General features: G+C 40.7%; 1 protein-coding gene across 1 annotated transcript in view; it reads right to left on the bottom strand.

Moving 5' to 3' along the window:
- Positions 1 to 9822: 9822 nt before the first annotated feature.
- The window catches only part of ephb6 (eph receptor B6), a 121478-nt gene continuing 104688 nt past the window's right edge, over positions 9823 to 26612 (bottom strand). The window contains exons 9-19 of the mRNA XM_049480743.1: positions 24669 to 24793; positions 22977 to 23139; positions 22094 to 22208; positions 21304 to 21359; positions 21028 to 21144; positions 17529 to 17776; positions 16377 to 16595; positions 15616 to 15765; positions 12718 to 12902; positions 12365 to 12520; positions 9823 to 10400 (exon numbers count right to left, since the gene is read on the bottom strand). Coding sequence (XP_049336700.1) covers positions 10295 to 10400; positions 12365 to 12520; positions 12718 to 12902; positions 15616 to 15765; positions 16377 to 16595; positions 17529 to 17776; positions 21028 to 21144; positions 21304 to 21359; positions 22094 to 22208; positions 22977 to 23139; positions 24669 to 24793 — 1640 coding nt within the window. The 3' untranslated portion in view covers positions 9823 to 10294. The remainder of the gene's footprint in view (positions 10401 to 12364; positions 12521 to 12717; positions 12903 to 15615; positions 15766 to 16376; positions 16596 to 17528; positions 17777 to 21027; positions 21145 to 21303; positions 21360 to 22093; positions 22209 to 22976; positions 23140 to 24668; positions 24794 to 26612) is intronic.

The following is a 26612-nucleotide window of genomic DNA, read 5'->3' on the forward strand; positions in this document are numbered from 1 at the left end:
GGGTTGTCCCTCTGTAATGTTTTGTTTTGTGCTACAAAGCTGCGTGCCCTCTGTGTCATTATGGGTCGACCTTCTGGCCGTGTTTTTATAACCTTGCCATTCATTTGAGAGCTTGTTTTGAGGGTAAGCGCAAATTAATAAAATACATTTCTGGTTGTAACATTACATCACTGCAAATAACCTGCGTTATAGGGTAATGTTCTTAATATCTCAATGTAAAGGGAATATTCGACCAACATCTCAAATATTTCTGCGTAACTCGACAATAAAAAAACAGTTAAGGGGAACACATAATGATCACCTTAGAGTATAACACTAAGGCCTTATCATACATGCTGCGAAAGGCTCAGTGCGATGCTCATTGCTATCTTACCTTATCTTTACATCAACACTAAAAAGAATACAAATAAAAATAACATTGCCGTTCCTGTAAATGACCTGCTTGTGCAACTTCACAGCATGAACGAGCAGGTCAGTTTTCTCTGCAGAGAAGAAACACGTTGCACGTGTCCAGGTAGCTGCACCCCTGAAATAGCAATCCGCCAAAGTATGAAATTAACTTTGATTAGCTTTTTTTTATTCCACCTTAAATGCTGCAGCCCCTGCCATCTGTTGCAAAATTAATTAGAAAATTTGGCCAAAACACATTGAAACGACAACATAAACTATGGTAATATAGTGCTAATTGTCACTTTTAACAAGGAAAATACATGGGACCCAGCTGAAATAGCAATCTGCCAAATCCACCCATAATTAGTTAAGAGAATAAGTACGTGCCTTTTGCTTGTTGCGAGCTGCTTAAGGCATACTTTTCCCGTCGTTACGATAGCAAAGTCACACTGATGCCCTTAATCAAGCTGCACAGTTAGGTGTGAAATGGTTAAATCTAGAGAAACATACTGCCTTACATTTCTTTGCAGTTTAGGTAAATTGAACCATATCAACATTATAGCTATATATTGTAGCAAACACAGCCTTAAGATATACACTCGACAAAACTTTTAAGTGCTGAGAAAAAAATTGCAACGTTACTAACTGCTAACTGCTTCACTATCACAACTTTTTTGGAATGTGTTACAGGCCTGACATGCAGAAATGGACAATGCATTAATAACTACGATGAATCGCATGAGATATCTGTAAGCAACAGCATGTTGCCGCCGCTGTAACAGTTCTCACGCGGTTCTCCTCATATCTACACCAGGTTCCATGCATTGTTTATGCTTCGTGTTGGTGCATTTAAATGAGACAGGGGCGTGAGGCGTCAGGGCTGTGAACATGTCTGATTGTTTACAGTGTTCCAGTAAAAGCTGCATTCCTCCTCCTCCTGCTGCAGCAGCCAGATGTAACCAAGCATTATATTTCACCCCTACAGATCCAATCACATTCTGTACACAGATAACCATCATCTGTCCACATCAAACAGCTGACTATTGATGATCCCACAGCGTGAGACTCATCCACACCTACCTGTATCTGCTGACCAACAGAGAGAGAGAGAGAGAGAGAGAGAGAGAAAGAGAGATCAGATCTGATCAAAAACACCAGATTCTAATACAGAGAAAATCATATAAACCATATAATTGAAAATATCCAAACAATTAATTACAATGATAATTAATGTCTAATTAAATGTAACAAATTATTTATGTATATGTGAATTGTATATGTATATGTTATAACTGATCAAATATTGTTCTTTTTTCAAATAATCATTAATCAATTAATGCTTTGGCAATACTGTTATTTACTATGGTCATGCCAATAAAGCTTATTTGAATTGAATTGAATTGAATTGAATTGAGAGAGAGAAAGAGAAAGAGAAAAGAGAGATGGATAGGTGACAGAGTGAAATAGGAAAAGAGTGTGTGTGTGTGTGAGAGAGAGAGAGAGAGAGAGAGAGATAAGGAAAGAGAAAGAGTGTGAGAGGGAGGGAGGGAGGGAAAGGTAAGAGAGAAATAAGATGAGAGTGAGAGAGAAAGAGAGAGAGATAGATAGATAAAATGGAAAAGATAAGGAGAGACTAAGAGGGAGAGCAAGTGATTGAGATTGATTGAGAGAGTGAGTCAGTGAGAAAGAGAGAGACAAAGAGAGAGGAGAGATAAAAGAAGGGAGAGCAAGTGATGGAGTGAGTGAGTGAGATAGAGAGAGAGAGGGGAGAGATAAGGAGAGAGTAAGAGGGACAGCAAGTAATAGAGAGATGAAAGACAAGGAAAGAGAGATGGAGAGAAAGAGAGATAAGGAAAGAGACAGAGACAAATAGAGGGAGAAAGAGTTGCGAGGTAGAGACAGAATGAGAGAGTGATAGAGATGTGAATTATTTATTTAGTATATTGTAAGAATTATTCAGTATAAAAGCAAAGAGAGTGCTCAGTTTTAGCGCAGAAAAACGGGCCAAAGAGTCTAAATGCGGAGAGGGTGAAATTGTAGTGCAGAAAACGGGCCAAAGAGTCTAAAAGCGGAGAGAGTGCTCAGTTCTAGCGCAGAAAAACGGGCCAAAGAGTCTAAAAGCGGAGAGAGTGCGCAGTTCTAGCGCAGAAAAAAGGGGCAAGGAGTCTAAAAGCGGAGAGAGTGCTCAGTTGTAGAGCAGAAAAACAGGCCAAAGAGTCTAAAAACAGAGAGAGTGCTCAGTTGTAGCGCAGAAAAACGGGCCAAAGAGTCTAAAAGTGGAGAGAGTGCTCAGTTGTAGCGCAGAAAAACAGGCCAAAAAGTCTAAAAGCAGAGAGAGTGCTCAGTTGTAGCGCAGAAAAACAGGCCAAAGAGTCTAAGGAGACAGTAGATAATGATTAATTCATTATTGGAGCTTCACTGGCATAAACAAAAGACCAACAACACAACAACAACATATTTAATAAAATCATCTTTATTTTATTTGAACATTTTTTTTTCACAATAGTGTAGTATTGGTGAATAGTAACAAATATTACAAACTGTAGTGCCCCTGTACACACACACACACACACACACACACACGCACACACACACACACACACACACACACACACACACACACACACACACACACACACACAAACACACTTTATTTAAAAAGCATTCTCCCTCTTTGTGTCCTTAGTTACCAACTAAAATCACATTTACTGAAATTCTCATTTGGACTCATCTGTACTGTACAGAGAGACGGTTTCATCTGTACTGTACAGAGAGACGTTATGCTACATACAGAATAAAGGGAGGGGCGGGGTGAGCAGTGACACACACACACACACACTCTTCAGGTTTGGTTTGCGGTGATTCAGCACAGAGGTGTATGATTGTAGCTGCTGAATAGTTTGGGTGAGTTCTATCTGTGCAGTGAAGAATGGGGTGATACTGTAAATCAGTCTATAGGGGGCAGTAATGTTCTGTCAGTATAAGAGTACAGTGGAGTGAGCAGCAGCAACTGCATGTACACCCTGTTCAGTTCAGAACCACTGAAGAACCACTTTTTGGTTCCATAAAGAACCATTAAAGAGACAAGCAAATATAAAGAACCTTTATCAGTTATCAAATAAATCAGGACACCCTATATCCTATAAAAACTCTCGTCTTTTTGAACACATTTAAATGTAGTTGGCAAGGTGTGGCTCAGTAATTAGAGTGATGGCTTACAAATCAGAAGGTTGTGGGTTTACTTCCCATAATTGCTAAGCTGCCACAGTTAAACCTTCAACCATTTCCACTAGGGCTGGCCATGGTTCTTCCAATAAGCAGTGGTGACTCAGTGGATAGAGCAACGGGTTACCAATCACAAGGTTGTGGGTTTAATTTCCACAATTATTAAGCTGCCACAATTAGACGTTTGACCATTTCCACTGCAGTCAAGAGTATAGGGCTGGCAAATGTTATTTTTGTGAGCTGTAGGGGCTCAGTGGATAAAATGATGGCTTACTGATCGCAAGGTTGTGGGTTTAATTCCCATAATTGCTAAGCTGCCACAGTTGGACCTTTGATCATTTCCACTCCAGTCAAAAGTATAGGGCTGGCAAATGTTATTTATGTAAGGTGTAAGGGGCTCAGTGGATAGAGTGGACCATTTCTACTCCAGTCAAAAGTATAGGTCTGGCCATGGTTATTCCAGTGAGCAGTGGTGGCTAAGTGGATAGAGCAACGGCTTACTGATCACAAGGTTGTAGGTTCATTTCCCATAATTGCTAAGCTGCCACAGTCGGACCTTTGACCATTTCCACTCCAGTCAAAATTAAAGGGCTGGCAAATGTTATTTATGTGAGCTGTAGGGGCTCAGTGGATAGAGTGATTGGTTACTGATCACAATATCATTGATTCAATTTCCACAATTGCTAAGCTGCCACAGTTAGACTTTTGACCATTTCTACTCCAGTCAAAAGTATAGGTCTGGCCATGGTTATTCCAGTGAGCAGTGGTGGCTAAGTGGATAGAGCAACAGCTTACTGATCACAAGGTTGCAGGTTCATTTCCCATAATTGCTAAGCTGCCACAGTTGGACATTTGACCATTTCCACTCCAGTCAAAATTAAAGGGCTGGCAAATGTTATTTTTGTGAGCTGTAGGGGCTCAGTGGATAAAATGATGGCTTACTGATCACAAGGTTGTGGGTTCAATTCTTACAATTGCTAAGCTGCCACAGTTGGACCTTTGACCATTTCCACTTCAGTCAAATGTATAGGGCTGGCAAATGTTATTTATGTGAGGTGTAGGGGCTCAGTGGATAGAGTGATGGCTTTCTTATCACAAGGTTGTGGGTTCAAGTCCCACAATTGCTAAGCTGCCACCGTTGGACCTTTCACCATTTCTACTCCAGTCAAAAGTATAGGTCTGGCAATCGTTATTCCAGTGAGCAGTGGTGGCTAAGTGGATAGAGCAACGGCTTACCGATCACAAGGTTGTGGGTTCATTTCCCATAATTGCTAAGCTGCCACAGTTGTACCTAAAATGATGGCTTACTGATCACAAGGTTGTGGGTTCAATTCTTACAATTGCTAAGCTGCCACAGTTGGACCTTTGACCATTTCCACTCCAGTCAAAATTAAAGGGCTGGCAAATGTTATTTATGTGAGCTGTAAGGGCTCAGTGGAGTGATGGCTTACCGATCACAAGGTCATGGGTTCAATTTCCACAATTGCTAAGCTGCCACAGTTAGACTTTTGACAATTTCCCCTCCAGTCAAAAGTGTAGGGATGGCAAATGTTATTTAATTGAGCAGTAGTGGCTCAGTGGGTAGAGTGATGGCTTACTGATCACAAGGTTGTGGGTTCAATTCCCACAATTGCTAAGCTGCCACAGTTGGACCTTTCACAATTTCCACTCCAGTTAAAAGTAAAGGGCTGACCATAGCTATTCCATTGAGCAGTGGTGGCTCAGTGGATAAAATGATGGCTTTCTGATCATAAGGTTATGGTTTCCATTCCCACACTTGCAAATGTTAAGCTGCCACATATGGATTGTTGACCATTTCCACTCTAGTCAAAAGTATAGGTGGATAAAGTGCAGGTGGATAAAGTGCTCAAGAGAGCAGTGGTGGCTCAGTGGATAGAGTGATCGCTTACTGATCACAAGGTTGTGGGTTCAATTCTTACAATTGCTAAGCTGCCACAGTTTGACCTTTGAACATTTCCACTTTAGTCAAAAGTATAAGTGGAAAAAAGTGCTCAAGTGAGCAGTGGTGGCTTTGCAGATAAAGTGATGGCTTACTGACCACAAAGTTGAGGGTTCATTTCCCACAATTGCTAAGCTGCCACAGTTTGACCTTTGACCATTTCCACTTCAGTCAAAAGTATAGGGCTGGCAAATGTGATTTAAGTGAGCAGTAGTGGTTCAGTGGAAAGAGTGATGGCTTACTGATCACATGGTTGTGGGGTCAATACCCTGTTTTCTTGATCCCTTCTGCAAGGCCCTTAACACTCTGTCCACCAGTGAAAGTATATGGGTGGCCCAAAGCCTCAAAAGGCTATTCTTGGATAATGGCTAATGGTGACTTAGTGGTTTGTAAGCAATGTTATTGATCACATGGTTGTGGATTCAATGCCTGTGACTGCTAAGCTGCATGTTCCACTGCAGCAACAAATGCATAGCTGAAACTATTCTGTTCTATTCTAGTGGGAAGTGGTGGCTCAGTGGCTAGAGTGATGGTCTATTGTTTACAGGGTTGTGGGGTTGATACCCTTGTTTTCTAAGCTGTTGCTGGGTGTGGGGCCCTTTAGCAAGGCCTATAACTATATCTGTGGTCCAGTAAAATTTATGGATGACCAAAAACCTTAAAAGCATCTGGGTAATGGTGCCTCAGTGATTTGGATAATTGGTAAGTTAATTGATCACAAGGTTGTGGGTTCAATACCTGCTATGGCTAAGATGCCACAGTTGGACCTCTGAACATTTCCACTCTAGTACAAGGTGTATGGCTGAACCTCAGAGGGTCTCAGAGGGCAACTTTCCTGGGTTAAGAACACTTGAACAAAGGATCCAGTGAGGCAGCGATTGACCACAAGGTTGTAGGTTCCATATCTATGATTGAAAAGCTGCCCTTTTTCAGCGTGTTATTCTGATGGGTCATGGCTTAGTGGGATGAATACTGGGTTGCTAATCACAGGGTTATGGGTTCGGTGCCCTGGTTATGACAATGCTAATGCTTTCCGGCCCTTTACGAAGGCCACTAAATGCTTTATGTTCTAGGTTAAGAGGCTTAATCAAATTAAGTAGCAACTTCAGTGAATGAAGTTTACCTATGGTTGCTCAGTCAATAGAGCACAGGCTTATTAATCATTAATCACGTTGTGGGTTTCACTTACTATTAACCATCATATCCCTCAGTTCTATTGTTGTTTTTCTTCCATTTGATTCATGATCACGATCATTCAAGATTTTTTTTTCTGACCACATTTCTTCTTTAAAGATGATGTTTCTCCACTGTCCTTCCACTTTTTAATAATGCACTGGATAGGTCTAGTTCTTAAACAGATTTTAGTAGTTTCATCCATAATCTCCTTAGGTGTTTTCTCTGCTTGTTGCATGCCAATAATTTGACCCTACTGAAAAAGATTACAACAGGATTCTTTAACAAATGAGAAGCTACTCACTGCATCAGTTAGGGTTAAATACAGTAACTTGTTGCCAGCTGAAGCAAAATCACCCATCTATACCTCTTTCACACTCTTGCCTTTGGAGTCATTCTGGTAGAAATATAATGCAGTATGCTTGCTACATACTGTGTAGATGAAATGGTCTTCAAGTATCGCAATGTTCCATCTCCACCACATCGCCCACCTCTAGTAACAACAGCAGGACTTCCTGCTCTCTATTCCCCTACAGCTGACTGAAGCTGAACACTGTGAGGTATGTAAAAATGATCAATTCACGATCAATTCCAGTGGACCACGTGAGCGTGCAAATAAGTTTTCAACTAACTGTACAACAGTAGAGTATATTACTGCGTTTACAGTACACTCAGGAATTCGTGTGATGTCTCATGACTTTTGCCATTTCCCATGAAAGCTGAAAGCTTGTTGTTGCTTTTTTTGTCATACTAATAGTTTTACGATTATCAAACAAACTGCAATGCACACACAATTATGGGTGACATATCAGAGTTCAAAAGAGGACAAATTGTTGGTGCACGTCTTGCTGGCGCATCTGTGAGCAAGACAGCAAGTCTTTGTGATGCATCAAGAGCCACGGTATCCAGGGTAATGTCAGCATACCACCAAGAAGGACCAACCACATCCAACAGGATTAACTGTGGACGCTGTAAGAGGAAGCTGTCTGAAAGGGATGTTCGGGTGCTAACCCGGATTGTATCCAAAAAACATAAAACCACGGCTGATCAAATCACGCAGAATTCAATGTGCACCTCAACTCTCCTGTTTCCACCAGAACTGTCCGTCACCACAATAAACTATTGTGGTCTAAAACCAGGTGTTTCAGTTTCATTGTCCAACCTCTGTACTTCATGATTTACATACTGCTGACCCATGACTTTTGGCATTTGAGTGTAATATACAGTAATTCCTAATACAACAACCTATCAGCAGCAGTGTGTTTACAGTTACTGTAGGAGCTTAGTGGAGGAACTGAAGTGGATTTGCATTGCTGTTCTATAGGTTACATATGGTGAATCTAATTCTTCTTCTGATTGGCTCTTCAAAGATGTGGGTGGAGTCAAACTAGCTGAATGCTAAAAACACAAAGGTTTGCTGGACGGATAGAGAAACAAAAAAAAATCTGCAACCAACCAGCATTAACCAACAGCATATAAATAACACCAACACAGACACCAGCGTCCAGTAAACAGTCTTTGATTGTCTTTGCATTATAAAGTGGGCGGAGTTCCCGCTGTGTCCTCTTCGCAGAGTGATGAGCTGACAGCGTGTGAGTGTGTTTGGGGGCGTAACTTTAGAGAAATACTCCTGTATTATCCAATATAATCTCTGTCAGCTGGACCAGAGTTGTAAATGGGTAAATGTGATTATTTAGGAGTCAGTAGTCTGTCCATGTGTTTATTTACCTTCCTCTGCACATGCCCTGTGTGTATATACTGTGTCTCCACCCCTGCTGCTCACCTGTTCGTTTGTAGGCCCGCCCCCTTGTTACCCTTTCCCAGGTGTTTCCCATTTCCTGTCCCTATCTGTGTATGTTAAAGGTTCTCTTTGTTCTCCGTCTGTGGTTGTACGTCCTACTGTCAGTCAAGTTTCATGTTCCTGTGTTTTCTATGTACTCCATGTTACTTTTTCTTTCTTTTTTTTTTGATTCTTTGTTTGTTTATTCCTTTGTTTGCAATAAATACTCGGAACAGGGTTCATACGGTCATGAAAAAGCTGGAAAAGTCATGAAACGTGAAAATGGCATTTTCCAGGCCTGGATACGTTTTGAAAAAATTAAAAATACTCAAAATGTTTTATATTTTGAGCTAACAAATCATTTTAGGGCTACTATAATCAATTTTGATTATAGCTTTTTTATATAGATTTTTGGGTTTATTTTCCATGTCTGCACGGATGTTTTTTAAAACCGTATGGTCATGAAAATTTGCCTTAAAAGGCATGGAAAAGTCCTGGATTGGCCATGGAAATCATGGAAATGTATTGGTTAAAAAGTGTATGAACCCTGTCGGAAGTGCGTTCGCTCTCCACGTCTCCTTCTAGGTCCCTACCTGACATTTATGACGTTTCTTATTTTAGCTTAAATGATTTAATACTCTCCATCAATTGTTAATTTTTTAACCCTCAATTTATTACTGAGTGACAATAAAGGTTGATTGATTGATTCATTGATTAAATTTAGATTTTTTTTAAACACTATTTATAACTACAGGGGTTGGACAGTGAAACTGAAACACCTGGTTTTAGACCACAATCATTTATTGTGGTGACGGACAGTTCTGGCGGAAACAGGAGAGTTGAGGTGCACATTGAATTCTGCGTGATTTGATCAGCCGTGGTTTTATGTTTTTAGGATACAATCCGGGTTAGCACCCGAACATCCCTTTCAGACAGTTTCCTCTTACAGCGTCCACAGTTAATCCTGTTGGATGTGGTTGGTCCTTCTTGGTGGTATGCTGACATTACCCTGGATACCGTGGCTCTTGATACATCACAAAGACGTGCTGTCTTGTTGTGTGCATTGCAATATTTTGAGCAAAAATGTGCTCTTGCCCTGCTAATTGAACCTTCACACTCTGCTCGTACTGGGGCAATGTGCAATTAATGAAGATTGGTCACCAGGCTGCTTAAATTCGGCCATGAATCCTCCCACACTAAAATGACAGGTGTTTCAGTTTCATTGTCCAACCCCTGTAGGTCTGGGCTCTAATGGGTTAAAATTCAACAAAACATGTAACATGTTAACAGGGTTAACATTGTAAAAGGTTAAAATAAAAAAATATATAGATCATTATTTTATCTAATATATTCACTGTAACAGATTCTTGACCTTTGGTTTGGATGCAACTGCTTTCTGATTTTCACTTGTGTACTCAGAGAACTCAGCACTGCCCATGTATTATTATAAGTGAGTTTTATTAAAAGTGAATGGGCTTTCTGTTCCACAGGGGAACACGCTGTCCGTGGTGAGCGAGCGTTTATTACCGAGGCAGATGACAGAGATTACACTGATAAACTCTGGAGTATTCCTCTACAGACACAAACACGGGTCAGGAGAATGCAGATGAACGGCAGCGCAAACAAACAAACGAAATAAATAACCCCAAATCGGTAGCGGTGTGTCCTCCTCTTCTGCGTGTGCACTGTGCTCCAGGGTAGGCTGGATTAGGCTCTGGACGGTGGGACGCCTGAGAGCTGTAGTGTCCACAGTTAAGGGCAGGGGGTTAAACCTCCACCTGTCCCTGCGTGAGGTGAGTCCTGAGCTGCTGAGCTGCGTTCACTATTTTCCTCTGATGGCCAATCAGATTCACTCCTAACGCCTGAACATCCCTGATGGAGAGAGATGGAGGAAAATAGAAAATTAATACATAGCTCAGTATTCACAGCAAGGTGGTAATTATTAAGTGGTTTCCCTATCACAGCCTATCACAGCAAGGTGGGTGTGGAGAAGGGTGGGGTGCAGCCTATAACAGTTAAATGGGTGATTATCATTAATAGGTACAGCCTTTTAGAGTAAAGTGGGTGGGGAGAAGAGCATGGGGTGGGTGGAGTTATGTCTATCAGGGCAGAGAGGGCGAAGGGAAATGAATGGGTGCCATCTATCAGAGTAAAGAGATTGGGGAGAAGGGCGGGGTGCTGTCCATCAATAAAAAGTAGGTGGAGAGAAGGCATGGAGCTTGATTTTAGAGTAAAGTTGGCGGGGTGTGGCTTGTCAATGTAAAATGGGTGGAGAGACGGATGGCGTGTAACCCATAAGAGTAAAGAGGTGGGGTGCAGCCTATCAAGGTAAAAATATTGGGGAGAAGGCTAGGGTGCAGCCTATTAGTAAGGTGTGTAAGTAAGTAAGGTGGGTGGGGTGCAGTCTATCAAAAGAAAATGGGTGTGGAGAAGGGTGGGGTGCAGCCTATCAAAAGAAAGTGGGTGTGCAGAAGGGTGGGGTGCAGCCTATAAAAAGAAAGTGGGTGTGCAGAAGGGTGGGGTGCAGCCTATCAAAATAAAATAGGTGTGGAGAAGGGTGGGGTGCAGCCTATCAAAAGAAAGTGGGTGTGCAGAAGGGTGGGGTGCAGCCTATAAAAAGAAAGTGGGTGTGCAGAAGGGTGGGGTGCAGCCTATCAAAAGAAAGTGAGTGTGCAGAAGGGTGGGGTGCAGCCTATTAAAATAAAATAGGTGTGCAGAAGGGTGGGGTCCAGCTTATCACAGCAAAGTGGGTGGGGTGCAGTCTATCAAAAGAAAGTAGGTGTGCAAAAGGGTGGGGTGTAGCCTATCAGAGTAAAGTGGGTGGGGTGCAGCGTATCAAAAGAAAGTTGGTGTGGAGAAGGGTGGGGTGCAGCCTATCAGAGTAAAGTGGTGGGGTGCAGTCTATCAAAAGAAAGTGGGTGTGGCTAAGGGTGTGGTGCAGCCTATCAGAGCAAAGTGTGTGGGGTGCAGCCTATCAAAAGAAGATGGGTGTGCAGAAGGGTGGGGTCCAGCTTATCACAGCAAAGTGGGTGGGGTGCAGTCTATCAAAAGAAAGTAGGTGTGCAAAAGGGTGGGGTGCAGCCTATCAGAGTAAAGTGGGTGGGGTGCAGCGTATCAAAAGAAAGTGGGTGTGGCTAAGGGTGTGGTGCAGCCTATCAGAGCAAAGTGTGTGGGGTGCAGCCTATCTAAGTAAAGTGGGTGTGGAGAAAGATGCCATGCAGCCTGTCAGAATAAAGTGGGTTGGGTGCAGTCTATCAAAAAAAGTGGGTGGGGCGATAGTAAAAAAGTGGGTGGGGTGCAGCCTATCAGAGTAAAGTTCATTGGGTGCAGCCTAACAAAAGAAAGTGGGTGTGGAGAAGGGGAGTGTGCAGCCTATCAGAGTAAAATGGGTGGTTATCATTAATGGGTACAGCCTTTTAGAGTAAAGTGGGCGGGAAAAAGAGCATGGGACCATTTGAAAAACGTGGACGGGTTGTGGCCTATCACATTCAGAGAAAAGTGGGCGCGGGGGTGGCCTACCAGAGAAAAGAGGGTGGGGTGCAGCCTATCAGAGATTGGGGAGAAAGGTGGGGCGCAGTCAATCAATGTAAAATGGGTGGCTATCAGAGTAAAGTGGGTGTGGTGTGGCCTATTAATGTAAAGTGGGTGGGGAAAATGGTGGGATGCAGCCTATCAGAGTAAAGTAGGTGATTATTAATAATGTATACAGTCTTGTAGAGTAAAATAGGTAGGAAGACGAGTGGGATACGTCCTATCAGAGTATAGTAGGTGGGGGAGAAAGGTGGGATGCAGCCTATCAGAGTAAAGTCAGTGGGGAGATGGGCGGGGCTACTTACTCCATAGTTAGTAAGCTCACTCTCTCCAGGCTGAGTAGCTGAGCGCGCTCAAACTCGTCCCTGTATCGATCCATCCTCAGCGCTGTCAGCCACTCGCTCACTGTCGTCACTGACGATAAGTCTGTGGGGGTGGGGCTAAGCAGGGGCTGGGTGGGGCTTAGAAAAAAGCCAACAGATGAATGTAGTGTTAACAGTGATCAGTATGAATCAGGTGAGATGATCGTAAAATGATCAAACAGTATATTTGATTTCCTGTGTTGGTGATGCCATATGAAGCCATATGAAGCTGTATCGCCCCCTGCAGGTGCTGCAGTGACAGTATTATTACAGGCTGAAGGAGTTTTTTTTCTTACCGGGCGTGTTCCGCCTTCAGAGAGGCGGGGTGTCGTATGAGTCGATCCAGAGAGGACAGCAGGGAGTCGAATCCAGGACGATCCTGCCTGTCTGCCTGCCAACACTGCAGCATTAAAGCGTGAAGAGCAGGGGGGCAACCGTTAGGAGGAGGCAGACGATACTGATCCACTACTGCCTTCATCACCTACAGAGAGAGAGAGAGAGGAAACAATACAGAAATATATCACAGCTGAACATATATTACACTGGTAAATAAGCTGGTAAACTAGTTGTAAAACTACTCTAAAGTCTTGGCACATAATTTAAAAACGGGTTTAAAAGATGTTCAAAAAGACCATTTGTCTTTAAAAAGATCATCTTGACGTCCACCTTAAACATTCAAAAGGCATCCACAGAGATTCAGTTTTTACAATGAAAGAAAATTAAAGTTTTTACAATGTCAACATTGGCTGTTCCAAAAACATCCAAAAAAGATGTCAAAATCAATTATTGTGAGAGAATCTGGAATGAAATTGTTAGCCAAATCACTAAGGGACATTTAAAAAGCTTTCAAAGAACACATCCTTTTGGCATCTGTGTCAAAAGATGCCCACAGAGAATCAGAAATGAAAGTTTGAACGTCAATAACGGACATTCAATAGATGTTCAAAGAAGCATCTTTTGAACATCTGTCATGAATGTCAAAATTATATCTTTTTAACATCTTTTAAAGCAGCACTAGGTAGGATTTCCTTGATTTTTGATCTTTTTAAAGAGGTAAAATTACACCTTGAAACTCAATGCAGCGCTGCATTGAGGTGTAATAGGAGGAGTAGCGGCGCTCTCGTGTCTGTGCCGGAGCTCCTCTGAGCTCAAACCAGACTCTGTAAGTTTTCCGAGACGGCCGCGACCAACGCTCGCGAGAACTGCGACCTGCTTTCCGACCTTTAGTTCTAACAGTTCTACAAGGACTACTGGTTCATTCTTTACAAACTAACATACAGACACTCTGGCAGAAGCTGGAAAGAGACCGAATATGTCTGTGAAAGCCAGAAAACGAGAAAGAGAAACTAATCTGCCTGAAACATTTATTACACTCTACAACTGTAGGGGGAGCCCACGAGCTCAAAATCTCAATCCTACCTAGTGGAGCTTTAAATGTCCCTTAGTGAAGGAATCCAGAATGAAAGGGTCTGCCACATCAATAATGGACTTTTAAAAAACATTCAAAAAAGACGTCATTTTGGCTTTCATGTTAAACATTTAAATTTAAATTTAAAGTTTGTCATTAACGGATGTTTAAAAGACTTTCAAAGAAGACTTTTAAAGAAGACATTGAAAGAAGACAACATTTTGCCATCTGTGTTGAGCAATCAAAAGACGTCTACAGAAAGTCAGGAATGAAAAATTTTGAGATGTCATTAACAGACATTTAAAAGACGTTCAAATGCGGTTGCTATGTTGTCGCTAAGTGGTTACTAGTTGTTTTCTAGTTGTGTTGCAAAGGGGATGCAATGGTGTTGCTAAGTGGTTGCTACGGTGCTGTTAATTGGTTGCTATGAAGTTGGTTGCTATGGTATCCACAGCTGGTTACTGTGTGTGGTCTCTGGGCTGTGTGGTAATGGGGGGATTAGTGAGGTTTGGTGGGATTGTAAGGCTGTTGGTGTTCTGAAATCTCCTCTGTAACTCTGACCAGCTGGACGCTGACTCACACACATCAATTATACATTAAGTAACACAAGCTTAATGCACAGATACACACACACACACACACACACACACCATTACCAAAATAGCAACACACACTACATGAATCATGGAGCTTCCGTGCCGGACAACGTCCTTTAGCTTGAGGCCTCTGGTGACATTACACATCTCACTAAACAGCCCTCAGAGCACACACACACACACACACACTGCAGTGGCCTACTACTGTCATGAGCTCACTGTCCACCTACACAGATTTACACACTACTGCACACTAAACTAAAGACTAAAGCATTGTTCATATGTAGTTAAATTAAATGCATTGAATGCACTGATTTTGCAATGTTAGAGTCAACCAGGTGGTTGCCATGCTGTTGCTAACTGGTTGCTATGGTGTTGTAAAGTGGTTACGAGGTGGTTGCTATGATGTTGCTAAGATGTGGTGTTGCTACAGTATGTGGTACTATAGTATTGCTAAGTAGCTTCTATGGTGTCTCTAAGTGGTTACGAGATGGCTTATATGGTTTCGCAAAGTTGGTGTTGAAAAAATGGTGTTGCTAAGTGGTTGCTATAAAGTTTCTAAGAGGTTACAAGGTGGTTGCTATGTTGTTCATAAGTGGTTGACGTGGTATCCGAAGTGGTTGCTATGATGCTGCTAAGTTGACGATATACAGTATGGGTGGTTGCTAGGGTGTTGCTAGGCAGGTGCAATGTCATTCAGGCTGGCTGTCAGGTGGTTGCTGTGGTACCCTATGTGTTTGATATATATATATATATATATATATATATATATATATATATATATATATATATATATATATATATATATATATATTACAACATTTTAAGGGTGACAAACATTAATTTCTTGGGAAACACTCTAATAAAAAAGTTTAGATAGTGTTTGAGCAATATTGTATAAATTAAGTAATTGTAATTAGGTAATACTGTATGCAGAAATTAAGTAAAGTTTAATAAAAAAAGGATTGACTGACGTTCAGTTCACTTATTTACTCCATTTAACATTTAAGTCTTGAAACTTAAATTTAAGTTACTTAAATTTATCTGAAATTAAATTTTCTTAAAAAAAGCAAATGCAGAAAGTTGGGAAACTTTTTTAATTAATTAATTTCATTTTTACGCATCAGTTTTTCAGTGTAGGGACTTTAAATATGTGGAAATTAAAACACACACACACTTCTGGCACACACCTCCTGGTTACTCATGTCCCAGTACGGCCTCTCCCCGTATGACATCACCTCCCACATCAGGATGCCAAAGCTCCAGACATCACTAGCCGAGCTGAACTTCCGGTGCTGAAAAGCCTCTGGAGCCGTCCACCTCACCGGAATCTTACTGCCCTGAGAGAGAGAACAGAGCGAGGGAGACGGGAAAACGAATGAAGGAGAGAAAGAATACAGATAAATGTGTCTGAAAAAAAAAACAAGCAAACATCTGAATATTTTTTTTTTTTTAATAATTTTATTTATATTTTTTTCCATTTTCTCCCCAATTTACATGGCCAATTACCCAACACACTCATCACTAGTAATGCCCCAACACACCAGGAGGGTGATAACTAACACATGCCTCCTCCTATACATGTGAAGTCAGCCACCGCTTCTTTTCGAGTTGCCGAGTAGCATCACAGCGCGCTTGGAGGAAAGCGCAGCGGCTCTGTTCTGATACATCAGCTCACAGACGCCCTGTGCTGTGGACATCACCCTAGGAGTGATGTGGGGAGAGAGCGCCATCTACACACCCGGAGGGAGCAGGGCCAATTGTGCTCTCTCTGGGTGCCGGCAGCTTGATGGCAAAGCTGCATGACCAGGGGTTCAAACCTGCGACCGCCTGCTCATAGTGGCAGCGCTTTAGACCGCTGGACCACTCGGCGCCCCTGCAAACATTTGAATTCTTAATCCTCAGTCAAATACAATGTGCTCTTTGCTAAACTCTGTTTCCCAGAACGCACCAGTGATGCAGTGTAGGTGGGCATGTTGTGGTCCAGGCCCCTCATGAGGCGCGACAGACCGAAGTCTGAGACTTTGCAGACCAGGTTTGAGTTCACCAGAACGTTCCGGGCCGCCAGGTCCCTGTGCACAAAGTTCCTTTCTGAAAGATAGCGCATACCGGCTCCGACCCCCCTCACCATCCCCACCAACTGCAGAACACTGAACTGATCCTCGTTCTCCTGCCGGGAACAGAGCAGAACACAGAAACAGCTTTAATGCGTCAGATTGGGAGTGGAAATTTTATAAACATTTAATAAACACATCTCATCAACACCCCGCAATATAAAAGAGGGACACCACACGAGAGTTTTAAGTTTTAAACAAATGATAATTTTATGAAATCAATTTGAAAATATAAATTAATTCAAAATGTCTAGGGTATGTATGCAATGTTAGTCATGAGTGAGTGGACGTATGTTTGCGTCAGTAAGTGATAAATGTAGAGGCAAAGGAAAGGAGGAGAGTAAAGAGGTGGGGAAATAAGGAGAAATCACAGAGCATAAAGGAGAAAGAAACGTGCGTACACAAAGAAAGAAGAGACAAACCCCCAGCTTATATGCCATCCACCTGTACAGGTGAACTCAGCTAATTAGACCAATCAGGCCTAGCTCTGCCCGTGCACTTGCAGAGTAGTACCTGAAGGGGGCCCATGGGGTCGCCACAAAGGGGCATTGGCATTTCATTGTGTTTAGAATTAAAAGGCCTGCTATAGTTTATAGGGTTTATTTAAATGTTAAAAGTGTAAATATAACAAGTCAAGACTGTGATGTAACAGTTTTGAGGTTTTAGAATCGGTCGATTCTCCAGCTTTACTTTTTAGAAGAAGGAAATCAGTGTTTGAGGTTCATGGTTTGTTACACCAAACCCTATCCACCTGAGAAGGCCTTTCAAAGTTAAACACTTAAAAAATTAAAATCCTCAACCAGCTTAATTAGCAAAGATGCTAGCCAACCAGATTAAGCTCAGCCGTAAGTATCTGAATGGACTGGAGAGAATAAGGCTAGAAACGAATCCTAGGCTGACTGAGGAAGGAAGAATCTTAAAAAGCTATGTGGATTCTGTGACTTCTGAAAAGTATTGCCATTTTTATGGATCTGATGTTCTGATCTCACCCTCAGGAAGGCGTCCAGAGGCCCGTTCTCCATGAACTCGGTGATGATGCGCTCGGGCGGGTTGTGAGTGATCACGCCCTCAAGCTTCAGCACGTTTGGGTGGTCGAACTGCCCCAGGACCCCCGCCTCACTCAGGAAGACCCCTCGCTCTCTCTCCGTCACCCCCCAGCGCAGAGTCTTCACCGCCACCAGCACCTCCTTACGACCCAGCGGACGATAACGCCCACGAGACACCTCCCCAAACTGAGCTGTTATACAGAGAGAGAGAGGTGATCCCTGTATCTCATTTCCTACAGGACAGTTCCTACAGGACATCACATCTCCTGTACCGTCACTCACGCACACAGAAAAAAAGATGAATTTGTTGGAATATCTGCTAAATATGCAAAAAGCTGCCACACCCTGAGAAACCAGAGCCCCACACCACACTAAACCACCCGACATACATATATCACAATATACATTACTATATAACATATATTAACATTAATTTATTACTCTTTTTCACATATTGTAATTTATTTATTGTCCTTCATTATTATCCTTTTTATTTTATTGTTGTATTTGTTGAACTGTTTGATTTGGCAACAGTTGTTATTTGCAATTCATGCCAATAAAGCTATTTGAATTTGAAATTGAATTTAAGACAGACAGACAGACAGATAGACAGATAGATAGATAGATAGATAGACAGACAGATAGACAGATAGATAGATAGATAGATAGATAGATAGATAGATAGATAGATAGATAGATAGAGAGACAGATAGATCAATAGATAGGGATAGAGAGAGTAAGAGAGAGTTATAGAGAGAGACAGTGATAGATAGATAGATAGATAGATAGATAGATAGATAGATAGATAGATAGAGACAGAGAGACAGATAGATCAATAGATAGGGATAGAGAGAGAGACAGCGATAGATAGACAGATAGATAGATAGATAGATAGACAGACAGATAGACAGATAGATAGATAGATAGATAGATAGAGAGACAGATAGATCAATAGATAGGGATAGAGAGAGAGTAAGAGAGAGTTATAGAGAGAGGCAGTGAGAGATAGATAGATAGATAGATAGATAGATAGATAGATAGATAGATAGATAGATAGAGACAGAGAGACAGATAGATCAATAGATAGGGATAGAGAAAGACAGTGATAGATAGATAGATAGATAGATAGATAGATAGATAGATAGATAGATAGATAGATAGATAGATAGAGACAGATAGATCAATAGATAGGGATAGAGAGAGAGACAGCGATAGATAGACAGATAGATAGATAGATATATATAGACAGAGTAAGACACATTAAAGTAGAGAGTGAGAAAGAGAGAGTAAAAGAGATTGAGGGATAGAGAGAGAAAAAGAGTAAGAGACATTATATATATATATATAGTTAGAGAAAGAGAAAGACAGAGAAAGAGAGAGAGTTTGTGAGAGATTGAGGAAGAGAGAGAGAGTGAGAGAGAATGAGAGAGACAAAGAGAGACAGATATAGTAGTAGGTAGAGCAGGCTACACTGATAGACAAATGACAAACAGACAGAGATTAAACAGTTTTGCTGAAATCCTAAAGCATTGTGGGACAGAAGCGTGAGAGAAAGTGGGTCAGCAGTTTGAAGACGAAGCGGTGCGTCTACGCTGAATTAATCAGCGCCGTGACATCACTCCTCCGCCTGCTTCCCTCATCAGCCACATCTATTTTAATCCATCCCTCGCTCCCAATGTCACTTTTGTTTTTTCCTCCGTTTCTTTGTTTTCTTTGTTTGTTTCATTTTTGTCATTTATATCCCCTCCCTCATCCAGCGCATGTATTGTTCTCGGTGTCCCAGTCTGATCATTCTGAGACAGATTCCTTTACTTACAGAGGGTAATTAAGTAATTAAGTACAAATACTACAAATACTCTTCACTTAAGTAGAAATGTTGGTTATTTATACTTTACTAGAGTAATTATTTTCAGATTAATTTTACCTTCTACTTCTTACATTTTCACATAATTATCTGAAATTTCTACTGCTTACATTTTAAAAACACGTTTCATTTCATTTCAGCTTGTTTTTTTTATTCTGGCTTCTTCAATAAAGGGTACAGATAAATCTCTCCATCCAGATAAAGTGAATCTGATTGTGATTGGATGTAGAGAAGTATAAACATATACCATTCCGACTCCCTATTAGGCACTATAAGACTCTGTGGGTGTGGCCTAAGCTTTTGTCCTTAATGGCTTTATTTTTTTCCTTAAATTACTTTTACTTTTATACTTTAAGTTGTTTTAAAACCAAGTACTTTTACACTTTTACTTAAGTAAAAAGCTTGAGTTGATACTAGATTCTTGTATCTATACTTCTACCTATAGAGTGATGATTGTTAATACTTTTCACACCTTTGTTCACTTAATTCTTTATTACTAGGTAATGTAACAGTATAAGTCCACTAACACTTTGCTTTAACACAATTCCTTATGCTGGATGTCTCATCTAGCTGCCTTAGTCACAGTAGTAAACCCTTTACTGTTTCACCTTAGTTAAGTGAGACATCTGAGGGACTTTATGCAACACACTTAACCAGGTAAAAAAACTCCCGTATAGTTAAAATAAAAAAGGCATAATCTCACAAATGCACTTCTTTTTGTCAAGATTTGTCAAAAAGTCCCATAAACACACTCCTAAACCTTGTGCAAAGTCTTTCTCAGAAGAGTTGAAGCTGTTATAGCTGCAAAGGGTGGGCCAAACTCATTTTAACCCACATGGATTAAGAATGGGACTCACATGCGTACAAAGTCATTATTTTGAAATACTAAGTGTTTTTTTTTGAGCTACTAAGTCATTCTTTTGAGATATTAAGTCATTTTTTTTTTGAGATACTACGTTATTTGTAGAATCGATCTCATTCTTTTGAGGTCATGTAAAATTAGGTGGAGGGGAGATTATGGTGTGGAATTTAAAGGAACTTTTAATGCTGACCTCACAAATGTGCTTCTGAAAGAATCCACATAAACACACTCCTAAACCTTGTGAAAGCCTTCCCAGAAAAGGTGAAGCCTGTTATAGCTGCAAAGAGTGGACCAACATCATATAAAACCCTATTGATTAAGAATGAGATATCACTCAAAATTATAGTGCAAAGTGCAAAGTCATTATTTTCAGATACTAAGTCAATCTTTTGACATACTAAGTGGTTCTTTTAAGAAACAAAATATTTTTTTTTTGTGATTCTAAACCATTTTGAGAATCTGTCTTATTATTTTGAGATACTAAGTCATTATTTTGAGTTAGTGTAAAATTTGGTGGAGGGGGGGATTATGGTGTGGGATTTAAAGAAACTTTTAATGGTAACCTTTCAAATGTGCTTCTGCAAGAACTCCCATAAACACACTCCTAAACCTTGTGAAGGAATACTGACATGTCATTGTTCGGTATAAATTATGAAATTTGACCATGAAAAGAAAGTTTACTCTGACCCATTCCCACAGCATATTCATCAACCCACCGGCACCGATGACCTCCTCAATCTTTAGATGAGCTGGATCGATTTCTCGGGCGAACTCTTTGACAGCCTCGCTCGGGTCCTCGTAGGTGGAGGGGTCCACGTAATACTTCACTCCAGCTAGAGAGAGAGAGCATGGGACGCCGGTTAATGACATCACCACGGAAAAGAGCAGCCCATCACCCATCAGCTTTCATTTTGGCGCCACTTAAAGAACCCTCTGTAGAACCTTTATTTTTAAACTCATACACACACTGACACACACATGCGTATGCTCACCTCTGTTGGTAATATATCTCTGAAGTCTGTCACTGTAATGACTTTCTCTTCTTTTGCTAATGAAGGAAAAAAAAACATGATTAAAATCAACATTACAGCTTATTTCATTAATGATTCGCTCATCTTTAGCTTATTCATATAACACTCAGGCCTATTTAATTCTCTATTTAATTCTGTCTTCTAAAGCCACATAATACTGAAAGTAGGGTTGCCCCTATAATAGTAGAATTTAGTGTGTAAATCACTTTTACTCCACTGCAATAAATACAAATTGGGCTTTAAACGCCCCCCTCAGTTCTGGTGGAAACAATCCGGGTTAGCACCCGAACATCTCTTTCAGACAGCTTCCTCTTACAGCGTCCACAGTTAATCCTGTTGGATGTGTTTGGTCCATCTTGGTGGTATGCTGACATTACCCTGGATACCGTGGCTCTTGATACATCACAAAGACTTGCTGTCTTGGTCACAGATGCTCCAGCAAGACGTGCACCAACAATTTGTCCTCTTTTGAACTCTGGTATGTCACACATAATGTGGTGTGCATTGCAATATTTTGAGCAGTAGAACTTTGCTCTTACTCTGCTAATTGAACCTTCACACTCTTACTGCTCTTACTGGTGCAATAATGTGTAGTTAATGAAGATTGGCCACCAGGCTGCTCCAATTTAGCCATGAAACCTCCCACACTAAAATGACAGGTGTTTCAGTTTCATTGTCCAACCCCTGTATGCCCATGTGCTTTTGAACATGGAGTGTATTTAGGTGTTTTAATGCTGAAATGTAAATTTACCTCCTGAAGACAAAGACGATGACAATGGCGACCACCACTAACAGAAATGCAGCTCCTCCCATCACAGATCCCACCAGCAGGGGGAGGCGGTTCTGAATTCGCCTGGACTGCTCCTCTACAGAGACCAGTAAAGCAGTGAGAACACACATATCTAATAAACAATATTCTGTTGCTTTTTTGGAATACTTGAATTTCAGACAAAGATAACCTGAGTAAATGAAAAAAAAATCAATTTTTAAACAATGATTTCATTTGTTATGGTAAAAAACAAAATATCCAAACCCCCATAAATTAAAGGTGTGAACCACATTTTTTGGAAAGCTTTTTAGAGTTCAATTTCACTACTTCAGGTCTGATTAGTGCCAGACCTTTAGAATCAAGAAATCACTTAAATAGAAACTTTCTGACAACATGAAGCAGCTTAGCGATCTCAAAAACACCACATTATGCCACAATCTGAAGAAATTCAAAAACTGGTGAGAAAACAAATTGATTTGATCATCTATAAGACTCTGGAAAAGGTTAGAAAGTCATTTCTAAAGCTTTGGGACTCTAGAGAACCACAGTGAGAGTTTTATTCAATAATTGAGAAAACATGAAACACTGGTGAACCTTCCCAGGAGTGACCGGCCGACCAAAATTACTTCAAAAGGGCATGGACAACTCATCTAGGAGGTCACAAAAGAACCCAGTGAGAGCCCCTATGAATATTGTAAATGCCTTAACCCTAATAACCCTAGAACCATAACCACAACATATTTAGAAGCCAATTTCTGTCTTTGCCAATGGTCTGTGGTGAAAAATGGATAAATGGATACAATTAATCATAAATTCCTCTCTAACTCTACAGTAAATCTGCTTTAGCTGAGGGATCAGTGTGTACCCATAGCCAGAGTGCTGAAGTAGATGGTGTGGCTGTACGGGCCGAAGCCCCGCTCGTTGCGGGCGCGGATCTGGAAGGCATAGATGGAGCCCGGGATGAGAGCGGGCACCGTCATGGTGTTGGTCTCGCTGAACACACTCATCGCACTGTTCTCATCAGAACCCTGCGGGGGGACGACAGGGACCCAATTAATACTCTAACATTAACATCAGCTCATGCATTAAACATGGTAACACAGCATAAACAGAGTCATGTCTTACAGCCATAGTCATTTACATTTAATTTACTCTCAGCATCTGATGGTAGTAGTTTGAGTTCATGGAAGTGTGCAGTGGTATGCAAAAGTTTGGCTACCCCTGATCAAAATATGTTACCATAACTAACTATGTGAGTAAAAGGAAGCCTGAGCATGAAGTTTTGTGTGTCTAGTAAGTAGTCCTGGGCGATTATGACCTAAAACAAATCTTCACATTTTTCACAAAAAATTGAAAGTTTTTCCCCCTACTAAAAACAAACTACAGATTAAAAAGAAATGTTTCAAAACTTTACCTGTAAAAAAATTATAATATATATATATAAGTACACACAACAGATACTGGATTAGACTTCAGAACGTGGGTTTGTGGCTCCCCCTACAGTTGTAGAGTGTAATAAATGTTTTAGGCGGATTAGTTTCTCTTTCTCGTTTTCTGGCTTTCACAGACATATTCAGTCTCTTTCCAGCTTCTGCCAGAGTGTCTGTTTGTTAGTTTGTAAAGAATGAACCAGTAGTCCTTGTAGAACTGTTAGAACTAAAGGTCGGAAAGCAGGTCGCAGTTCTCGCGAGCGTTGGTAACGGCCGCCTCGGAAAACTTACGCCTCGGAGTCTGGTTTGAGCTCAGAGGAGCTCCGGCACAGACACGAGAGCACAGCTATTCCTCCTATTACACCTCAATGCAGCGCTGCAGTGAGTTTCAAGCTGTAATTTTACTTCTTTAAAAAGATAAAAAAAATCAAGAAAATCCTACCTAGTGCTGCTTTATTTTTATTTTTTTTTCACTTTACGGACTATAGGGCAAACCGGATAATAAGGCACAATTTAAGCGTCAATAGTAAGGAACATTCTGGCATTGTCGCCATGTTTCCCTTCCAAATGGTGGTCTCGCCACTGGGGGGAGCAGCACCTAAGCAAACAAAAATGTAATTCTTAAAAAAAAAAAAAAATTCTTTTAAAGTCAAATGAGTGCTGGATATTAATCTACACAGATTTCTTTCCAAAAAACTGTTTATACGGGTGAGTATAGTGCTTCCGCTTATTTACAGAAAGCTTAAAGTTTCCAATATTTTAATGTGGTTAGCAGCAACACAGACAGCGCTACACTAAGGAAGCTAGTGGTACGTCCCACATAACACAGTAAATGTGTTTAACACAGTAAATGCGGAGATTACAGTCTGATTTACTCGCCAAGCAAAGATGTGCAAAACTGTCATCTAAGCAAAAGGCATTAATTTAAAGAATCTTAAATATAAAACATATTCTGATTTCTTTAACAGTTTTTGTCAATTAAATAATTCCCTATGCTTTTCATGTTCATAGTTTGAGGGACTTTAGTATTAATCTACAATGCAGAACATTTTAATCTCATGAAAAGAAAACCCCTATGAATTAATATTAATGTGAGATGAGGCAGGTCTTTGCAGAGGGATGCCGACCTTGTCGTAGTATCGGAGCTGGTACTCCAGGATGTCTCCATTCGGCCGGTCAGGCTGAGGCCAGGACAGGGTGATGGAGTCTGGAGCTTTGCTCAGCTGGTGCAGCATCGGAACCTCGGACGGCACTGAGAGAGAGACAGAGAGAGAGAGAGACAGAGAGAGAGAGACAGCTGCTGTAATTATAACAGTGACCACAAGGGGGCATCTCCATCAGCCAGGTCAAAAAAGCCTTATAACAAACATCCCATCAACAAACCAGACCAATTACAATACTGGACATGTCTTGTTATGACAAGTGTTATTTGTATTACAAAGGTGGGTCAATGTAGTGTTAGGAGTCTTGCCCATGGATTTTTATTGGTGCAGAGCAGACTGGGAATTGAACCCCAGTCTCCAACATGATGTGGTAGTTCACTGGAAGGCAGTGGTGTTATCCATTACGCCACACCAACTAATTTATTCTGCATATTCTGTAACGGGAAACAGTCTAATTTCATTCTTATTAATAATAATAAAAACAAATGCATTTAACCCTTGTGTGGTGTTCGGGTCTGTGGGGCCCGTTTTTCATTTTTCATCAAATGATACTAAAAAAAATTTTTTCTAACTCAAACTCATTGGCATTGGCTCATTTTTTTGTGAAAACCTTATATCAAAACACATTTTCGATAAACACACACTGTACACCCCCCCCCCCCACACACACACACACATTTATATTACATACAGTATGTTTGGCCAAGGGCTAATAAATAAATTTTGTACTCATATCTTGAGTTTAATTCATTTTCTTTTACATTTTATTAAAAAACTAATAAAAAAAAAGAGTAGCACTTTTTGAAAGAAATGTAACATAAGAAAGGTAAAGGACAAATATTAACCATGTAAGCTGTTTATATTGTTTGCAATTTAGGTGAAGCAAGCATGTGTAAAGCATTTTAATGTAAAACTGCTTAATTTTGCTGATTTAAATACAAGTAACAAAGTAAACGAGTAACAAAAATATGAACACCACACAAGGGTTAAACGACTCTGTGTGTGGAGTTTAGATGCTAAAATTCAATTCTGGAAAAAGTTTACAGAGCGAGTAAAAAGCTGAAAACTCGAAATTCTGTAATACAACCATAAAATTTGTAACAGCAAAAAACTAACAGTAAAATAATGACATTACAGTTTTTCCCAAATGTTTACACAAAAAATGTGGAACTATGCACACAAATCCAAAAACATGAAGCTCATGTGTCAACATTGTGACTCCAAACTGCTAAACTCTAAACACAATTTTATATGTTCTCACTCAAATATCATTCTAAATCACAGCTTTGCAAATCACTAAACACAAATTTCATCATTTAGTACACCTTGGTCACCTGAGAATCACTGATCTTCAAATACAAAACTCTAATTACCAAGTATTCTCACACAAGTTGCAGCTATATAAACTTAATTAGAAGAACATTTCAATCATTTGTCAGAATATAAAAGAGGCCTCACGTGACTGATACAGCCCCACTATGTTGTCATCTGGGATAATGTAAGTTTCCACTGGGCAGCTCTGGTCAATGATTGGTTCTCTAAATCCACAGTTTGTTGTGCTGCACCTTCCACCATATTCCCCATTTCTCAATCCAATAGAGGAATTCTTTTCTGCATGGAGGTGGAACGAGTTCAAACGCAGACCCCACGAGTGTGTGGCTCTACTTCATGTAATGGGGAGGCATGTGATGACATCCACACAGATGATTGCCAAAGATGGATTTGCCATGCAAGGCGTTTTTTCCCCGCTGTTTGGCGAGGGAGAATATTGCAGCTGATTTAGATGAGGTCTTCTTGCCTGACCGAGATCAGGGGTCTGATGAACAGTGATCTGTTTCTTTGCATTTTACAATAAATACATTTTTGTGTCCTCTTTGTATGTGAATTTTCTTTATCATGTTTCTCATT

This window comes from Astyanax mexicanus, chromosome 6 (genome assembly GCF_023375975.1).
Source record: "Astyanax mexicanus isolate ESR-SI-001 chromosome 6, AstMex3_surface, whole genome shotgun sequence".
Classification (NCBI taxonomy): Eukaryota; Metazoa; Chordata; class Actinopteri; order Characiformes; family Acestrorhamphidae; genus Astyanax; species Astyanax mexicanus.